At 41.1% G+C, this 8,233-nt stretch overlaps 1 protein-coding gene and 1 long non-coding RNA gene across 2 annotated transcripts in view; one reads left to right on the forward strand and one right to left on the reverse strand.

Annotated features, from left to right (window-relative positions):
- Nucleotides 1-2,373, forward strand: LOC105681171. The gene is made up of 2 exons (XM_024369696.2): nucleotides 1-144; nucleotides 285-2,373. Exons 1-2 carry the CDS (start codon nucleotides 69-71, stop codon nucleotides 1,844-1,846), a joined length of 1,638 nt encoding a protein of 545 aa, XP_024225464.2. The 5' UTR covers nucleotides 1-68; the 3' UTR covers nucleotides 1,847-2,373.
- Nucleotides 2,374-6,201: 3,828 nt separating this feature from the next.
- The window catches only part of LOC117152058, a 10,222-nt gene continuing 8,190 nt past the window's right edge, over nucleotides 6,202-8,233 (reverse strand). The window contains exon 2 of the long non-coding RNA XR_004462286.1: nucleotides 6,202-6,765. This is a non-coding gene — a long non-coding RNA (uncharacterized LOC117152058). The remainder of the gene's footprint in view (nucleotides 6,766-8,233) is intronic.

Raw genomic sequence — 8,233 nt, forward strand, 5'->3', positions numbered from 1 at the left:
TGACATCCTTTCCGCAAGACTTTTAGTGGCCCCCAGAAGCCTCGGTAGATGAGGGCCGTACGGACCAGATGATACGCACTCCAATGAAACGAAGAAACAAAAGGAAGAGGAAGGAGAAAGTGAGGAGAGGAAGGGAGGAAGAGAGGAGAGGAAGTGAGGAAGAGAGGAGAGGAAGTGAGGAAGAGGAGTCGGCTCCTGAGCTTGTGCGGACAAGCGTTGAACATATATCGAGTCTGCAAACCGAGGAGACGACGGACGATGACGAATGGAGTCGGAGGAAGAGGAGTCGGCTCCTGAGCTTGTGCGGACAAGCGTTGAACATATATCGAGTCTGCAAACCGAGGAGACGACGGACGATGACGAATGGAGTCTCGTCGGGTCTTCCGAAGTTTCCGATCTCGAGCAGAAGCTGCGCAAGTTGCCTTTTTTGTACGCACAAGCAGAGGTGATCCGGAGGGCGGGAGGAATCAACATGTTGGCCGACACATGTAGCGATCTCACGGATGAGGAGGCTGAAACACTCAGAGAGTCGGCGAGAAAAATCATCGCGTACACTGTTGAAATGACAATAAGGGCACTTCCCATAATCTCGATGGAAAAACGGTTGGAGATACTGGAGGCAGAGAGCAAGGCACTCCAAAAGCAGCTGGCCGAACCTACGGCCATGGATGTGGACAGTAATGCAAGGCGTCTCGACGAGTTGGAGCAAAAGTTGGATGTGTTCCAGTCGCTAATAAGGGAAACAGATGAGTACTACGAAGGGCTGGAAAAGGTGGTCTCCTCTGGTCCGATTGCAGAACGGACAGAGACTGAAGTTTCAGACCCCCAAGTGTCCAGGGAAGTCCCTGAAGAAGGGAAAGCGACTGCCATGGATTGCCAGTCCGCAGGGAAAAAGGCAGCAAAGAAGAAGAACAAGAAGAAAGCGGAGAAAAGACAATCGAAGAAGATAACTCCGGGAACAGAGGAGAAGAGTTCGATGGAAGCTCCGGAGCAAAGTTCAGAGGACAAGGAAACAAGGAATAGGAAACTGGCTCTTCCACGCCGCCCGCGAACATCGGCGGTAACCATAACGATCAAGAAAGGAATAGCTAAATCTTACGCGGAAGTGCTGGCCACGGCCAGGGACAACATCCACCTGACTGAGATCGGCATCGAATCGATAAAGATGAGGAAGGCAATAACCGGAGGGGTCGTATTGGAGGTGCCAAAGGACCAAAAGAGGGAGAAGGCCAGCGCACTCGCAGCACGGCTGATCAAGGTCCTTGACCCGAACTTGATCCGAGTGGCGGCACCCTACCGGACTGCGGAAGCAAAGGTGGTCAAGATAGACATCTCGGCCACCATAGACGAGATAAGGGAGATCTTGGCGCAGAAAGGAGGATGCAAGGTGGAGGACATCCAGCTGGGAAAACTTCGCACCTCCAAAGACGGTCTCGGGTCCGTGTGGACGCGATGCCCGATAGATGCAATGAGGAAGCTGACCCAGGCGGGTAAAATAACCATCGGATGGTCAGTAGCAAAGATCGAGACCATCGAGCGAAGACCTCTGCAATGTTTTAGGTGCCTGGAGATAGGGCACGTGAAGAAAACGTGCACCTCGAAAGAAAACAGGGAGCACCTATGCTATAGGTGCGGCATCTCCGGACACCTAGCCAAAGAATGCACCGCAATAAACCCAAAATGTCCTCTCTGCAAGGCGCTTGGGGCACCGACAGATCACAGGATGGGGGGACCGTCTTGTATCTCTTCGAAGAAAGGAATGAAAGCAGCCACCCGCAAACCAGAGAAGACCGTAGAAACCTTTCGTCTAGGAAAATGGAAACCAAATGCGCTTTCTGCAAACTAATCTAGAACGGTCGAGACGGGCGCAAGACTTGCTTTTCCAGACCATCCGGGAGAGCACGGTCGTCCTAGCGGTGGTGGCTGAACCGTTTAGAGTGCTGGCCGCACCTCCTCCCTTGAAGTTCCAGGGGTCGGCATTTAGACGGAAATATAAAAGACGTTCGGGGGGTCACCGAGAAAGAGTCGTGGGACCAGTGGCGATTTCAGCTGATCAGGAAGGAGCAATGATCTCCTCTAGCTCCACAGTTAGTCGATAGGATCGATAGAGTTGGCTCGACGAAAGTACGCGGGGAGGGGGGGGGGCATTCCTTCCAAAGGCATAGGTAGATCATCGTGGATTTCTTCACATATAAAAAAAAAAGTTTGAATTACACGTGAATTAGGTTAGAATAATTATACTTAATTTTCTTTAATATTTACTTTCTAACATTATACTTAATTTTGAACTTAATTTTCTTGTTAGATTCATTTAAAATAATTCATTTTTCATTTTAGAGTAATAATAAAGCCCACCGATTATTGTAAACCTTCCTCAGCATGATATAATCCATAATCCCACGACTGTACTGCATAAAGATTAAAAACACCCAAGATGGACCTGTATTATCAGTATATTAATTTTCCTTTAACAATTCCCAAGAATAACATCGATAATTCGAGGAAAGTTTGCGCGATAGCCTGCGGACAACGTAGAAGAAAACTTAGGCTAGTCTCGCGAGGTTAGGCTGGCATTTCAGTTTCGATTTCGGCCCAGTCAACGCATTGAATATTCGTTCTAGCTTCGTGCTGCGTTATCCACCATCTCATCGTTGGTGTTAACGACCCATCCAGGTTTCCACGTGGAAAGTGGCTTAACGCAGTGAGCTGGATAAATAATTGATTTTCATCGTCGTTCTCCAACTCCAAATTCAACCCAGACCTGTTTCATACTCTTATACTGTACGTTTAATGGAAGCTGATTGTATCGTTACCCTATGTATCCGCTGCAGTTATCGAGTTTTGATCGGTTGACCTGCGGTCTCGGGTTCCACTTCAAATTCTATACCGTAATTGCCTTTCACGCGATGAACAAGAATTCTAAGCGTGTTCGATAGCTTCTGGCATTGGGAACTGAATTAGGAAAATAGTTTGTTTGGCTAGCGTTCGTGTTTTAAAGTAAAATTGAAGAATATGTGGAATAAGCGGCTAAGTAGAATAGGGTCGTTGTGGCCAGACATACGTGAAACACGGTCTTCTGAGTAATGAATATTGTCCATTTTGAAAATATTTACTTGTTGAAGAGTGTATTACATTAGACGTGGTATTTCATAGAAATATTAATTTTACCTATGAAAAATAAAAAATCAACCCTTTAGGCGTTCTATATATGTAATAAGAGTTACTACACTAATATTTTTTAATGGGACGGATATAGCCAGAATAACTCAATATTTCAATTATCGTAACATATCGAAAACGTAACATCGTCCAAACTTTACGAATGAAATGAAACGTTTGACGATAAAAAAAAATAAATTTTACAGTACGACGAGGTAAATGGCAATGCTTAATCAATTGATGCGACTTCTTTATACAATTCCAAACCGGTGTAACTAGCTCGAGGGAAAGAAACAGTAGGATTCCCAGTAGGGCAACGTCTGCCAGTCTATCGATTGACTGGTTCAAGATTCGAGCGTTCGAATCTCCGTAATACCGCGAACGTGTGTCATTAACTACGAACTCGAGGAAAGAAATCGATGATTAGGCGAAACGGAATATTGGAAACGAGGGGTGCACCGCGTCTGCGACTTATTACATTTATTTCGAGTGAGAATATTCTTTGAAATCTACAACATTTGGTATTTAGAAAATTGCATAAAAAGAAAACAACGTACGTTAAAAGAGAGAGAAAATAAAAAGCCAAAAATATTTCAGAAAAAATTTATTTGTCTTAATTTAAACTACATTCAGGTGTGAGATACTCGTAAATAGATTTTTGCAATTGAAAAATTTGGCATAGGTAGATGGAGTAATAAAATAAATAGGAAGAGAGCATTGATGGTTGGACCAATCTTTCTACCCTTTGAAGAATTCATACGATACCCTTTAATGGTTTAAAAAAAAATTACTCGTGACAAATGAAATTACTCGAGCGATTCTACTAAATAATTAACAGAGTTCCTTGTGAAAAGACTTATTTGGTTGTTGCGAATAAAAATAAAGGGAGAAAAGGCGAATTACGAAAGGCACTTTGTTGGTCCATTGTACGAGCGATCCCGTCTTCGTTAATAAACAGACCACAATTATCGCGCTTGCCGCGGGAGGATATAATTCGCGCGCAGTCGTGTAGAATAACGACACCCTCGTCGTTATTTCCACTTCTCCTCGAAAAGGAAACGACCTGCTCGCATCGTGGTTTCTCTCGTGCTTGTGAAGCGCGATCACGATTACGATACCAAAGTAGTATCTCTTTAAAAGTGTACGACAAACTTTTTCACGCTTTTTATAAAGTTAATCTATCGATGTTCCTATATGAATTTCCATAAAAATTTTTTTATATCTAGTAATCCTCCTATATCATCAGAATGTTCTCCTACATCTAATACTTTTACGAAATTACAATTAGAATTTCATATGTATATCTAGTATTTCTTCAGAATAAGAATCCCGAATCATCAGAATTGTTTCCTGTATTCAATTTCCGTATCTAACGATTCTCCCAAGTCACAATTACAATTTAATTGTAATTAAAGTAAACGTAATCTAGAATCGTGAATTATCAGAATTTTCTCTAATATACAGGGTGGTTAGTAACTGGTGGTACAAGCGGGAAGGGGGTGATTCTAGGCGAAAAAAGAAATCAAAAATATAGAATAAAAATTTTTCGTTCGAGGCTTTGTTTTCGAGAAAATCGACTTTGAATTTTCGCTCGGTACGCGTGCACTTTATCGCGTCTCGTTGTAGCGGATCTCACTGTAGATCATTGTCTCGATTGACATTATTTTTTTAAATTTTTAAATTTTTAAATTTTTAAATTTTCAAATTTTTAAATTTTTAAATTTTTGAATTTTTAAATTTTTAAATTTTTATTCTATAATTTCGACTTCTTTTTTCGCGTAGGATCACCCCCTTTCCACTTGTACCACCAGTTACCAACCACCCTGTATAACATTTTTACAATTTTCAATAAAATTGTCTATTATATACTATTGTTTATACACAATTACATTAGATAATAGACAATCAAAATAATATACTATATTGAATTTTTGATTAAAAGTTCCCTACCTTCTGTAGTGCATTGGCGCAACAGGCCAGCTCCTCCTGGTCCTGAGAATGATGGCTGGGTGTTTAGCATGGCCTACTACAGGCGCCGAAGTACGTCCCTGGTTCCTCTTTCCCCAAAGATGACCACTGCCGCCCCCTGGTCCACTTCCGGTTCCCAGAGACCCCGGATGTGACCCACTTTCGCTACACGCCCGTCTCGAAAGCATCTCCCTTTTCCTATCGTCCGACTTCATCATCTCCTTCTCTTCCTTTTTTTCCAGCAACCCTGTTGCTATTTCTGTCCTTGTTACTTGTTTCTCTGGAAAAATTTTTCAGCGAATGCGCAAGGGTTGGAAGTGCGCGAAAGAAGACACACCCCGACAGAGAACAAGTTTCAGATTCACTGCGGAGGAAGTTTTATCTTAACGTTGCTTTTCCAAGAAGCACGGTCTCTTTGAGAATTTCCGCTCTGCACTGCCAGGAATCCTCTGAATGTCTCAGTAGACCATAACTTCTTCTCTTTTCTGCTATTTTCCTTTCCAACTTGCTCACAGACTCCCGCAAAATTAAGTTTTGAAATGCAACTGTCGTAGAATTAACATAGTTACGGAAGTTTCGTAATTTTAGGATTTTGTTTAATTGATTTATTTATCTAGAACTTATCGTTGGCCGAATTACTTCTCTTCGTTCCATTTTTCTTCTTCCATATTGAATCTTTCTTCTGATATTTCTTAATATATTTATATTTGTCAATTATATTTCTTAATATATTTATATTAATATATTTATAGTATGCTGATATTTATTTCAATTTTAGTCTTCTACGATTTTCAACTTCTCTTTATTTCGAAATTTTGTTTCACTAATCGGATTCTTCTCCAATTTTGAAGCTGTGAGATTCTTTCGTGATCACGAACTCGAGATCGTCTCAAAAGTAAAATTTGTCATTGACAAAGATTCTGAGCTTAATGAAATATAAATACGCAGTTTCTTCCAATTTCGCGACGACAGTTTAAAAGTCTTCTTTATTTTGGCCCCAAGCTCCGTAAAATTAAGACAAACCGACTCGCCCGTGAATTCTACAGTTAAGAATGGAACTGTTTACGAATGTTGAAATCAGCAACGATTATTTCAACTCTTCCATTGAAAGTGTCAATTCCAAGCTCTTTCTTGATGCTCTTATTCTCTTTCTAATTCGTTGTTAGTAAGAAAACTCTCGAAAACGTGAAAAGTAGAAAAAGCGAAGTGCGTTGGTCCTCCAGAAGAAACTCGATTATATTTATGAAAAATTGTAGAGAGGAAAACTAGTGACTTTTTAAATCTAGTTATCTAGGGATTATCGTTGAGGTACTGAGAAGTTTTAAAATCTGGCAAATCTTATGTAATTTTCAAAAATTTTAAATGTATAATATTTACAAGACACACACTGGTTTTCACTTATTGAAGATTAGTGAAGATTTTCATCAAGACGTAAAGTATTCTATGAAACTATTCTTTGAAGAGTTCTACACTTTTTTAATTAATATTGCAAATTTTACTTTTAAATTACATTTATTTAAAGACACGTCACTCTTATAATTTTAGTTTTAGTCACTCTGTGACGAAAAGGCCGATGTGTATTACTGGTTAGTTTGTAGTTGCTGGGCCACTTTTGTCGTCCTCTTCCGGTAGTTTCATCTGAAATCGTAGAACTATGTCTAATCGCGAATCTTTTCAAAGTGTCGAACCTCTGAACCTGTTGCAAGACGAACTTAATATGTCGTGAAATCTGCATTTGTATTTCTTCGTTTGAAATTTTAGAAAGCATCGAAAATTTATTATGTACAGCACGCTACGAATTTTTATGCATTCGTGGGAAGCTTGAATATACAATAGTGTTTAAAATGCACAAGTGATACCCAAAAACATTAAAAATATTCAAAAGAAAATTCTCGTTACAATACGAAGGTTTATATTTATATTCCATTTCCATAATTATCTTCAAGGAGATATAAAATTGCGTTATTTACTAATTACTTATCATATTTCCCGCTTAAAATAATCTGAAGGACAAACTAATCTCATCGATCCTGCAATCGAACATTCGATTGATCCACTTAACCTCAATTTACATAAACATCCAAGATTGACAACAAAACGAAGAAGACAGGAGAAACTTCTTGTAACGTGCTGAAGAGATTGCAAGAAGATAAGAAAGTTCAGTCCCGTACGAACGATCATTGAGAAAGTTGATCAAGTTTGAAGACTGCGCTGAGTGTTTGGCCAGGAATCCTCCGCCCTCCTTCTCCAAACAAAGCGGTTTCAAGATACGTAGAAGAAAGGGACGACCTCAATTTTCGTGGGATTGGATCAATCTTCGTAGTTGCAGTCAGAAACGTAACACTCTCAACAAGTGGTTGACTGTCTAGTTGAAATTCCTCGCCAGAAAATCAGAATAAATTTTGGGGGACGTGATCCAGATTGCAAGGCCAATTTGATTGCGCGGTTGATGGTGAATTAGTTCTCAATCCGACTTGGCCTAAGTAAACAAATTTAGGAGAGATTATCGAAGTTGAGATGAGTTTAGTGCGAGGATCGATTAGTTTGTCGCATAGGTCTTCTGACGTATTTAGAGAACTAGATTTGGAGTTATATATAGCAATTACAATTAAATGTGCGTTTACTTTGTTCCAGGTCTCAACGCATGGGTCCCGAAGGTGCTGGTATGGCGTTACACTCTTCACACCCACCAGTGCCAAGTGGCAACTCCTCCTCCACGTCGGTGGGTCCTGGTAAACGCTGGCTTGCCAGTGGCTAACGGAGCAATGGCTACCCTAAACACCCTTCCTCTGTCCTGCTCCCATATCACAATCCTTTCCTCGAACTGTGACTGGTGGTTCCGGAAGAAAATGTCGACTGTACATGGTGACGTGGCTTAAAAACCCACGCTTCCCGAGGAAGAGAGCAGGGTATCATCGTGGCATAAAAAACCAGGGGGTCGTCGCGGGTTAATAACTCGCCGGACGTACGTCAACAGCTCTGGCTCGTGAGGGGACATGATTTGGTCCCGGTCGCGAGGCTGGCAGGGGCATTTTACTAAGGAGGCCGGGGTTCATAGCTTTCTCTTTCTTTCTCTTATTTCTCCCCTTTTCCTTACCTCCCAATT

Source organism: Bombus impatiens, unplaced genomic scaffold, assembly GCF_000188095.3.
Source record: "Bombus impatiens unplaced genomic scaffold, BIMP_2.2 scf_0637, whole genome shotgun sequence".
Taxonomy (NCBI): domain Eukaryota; kingdom Metazoa; phylum Arthropoda; class Insecta; order Hymenoptera; family Apidae; genus Bombus; species Bombus impatiens.

Coding starts and splice junctions, on each gene's coding strand:
- LOC105681171 (XM_024369696.2), top strand. CDS start 69: ATGATACGCACTCCAATGAAACGAAGAAACAAAAGGAAGAGGAAGGAG. Junction 145..284: donor GAGAGGAAGGGAGGAAGAGA/GGAGAGGAAGTG, acceptor CGGAGGAAGAGG/AGTCGGCTCCTGAGCTTGTG.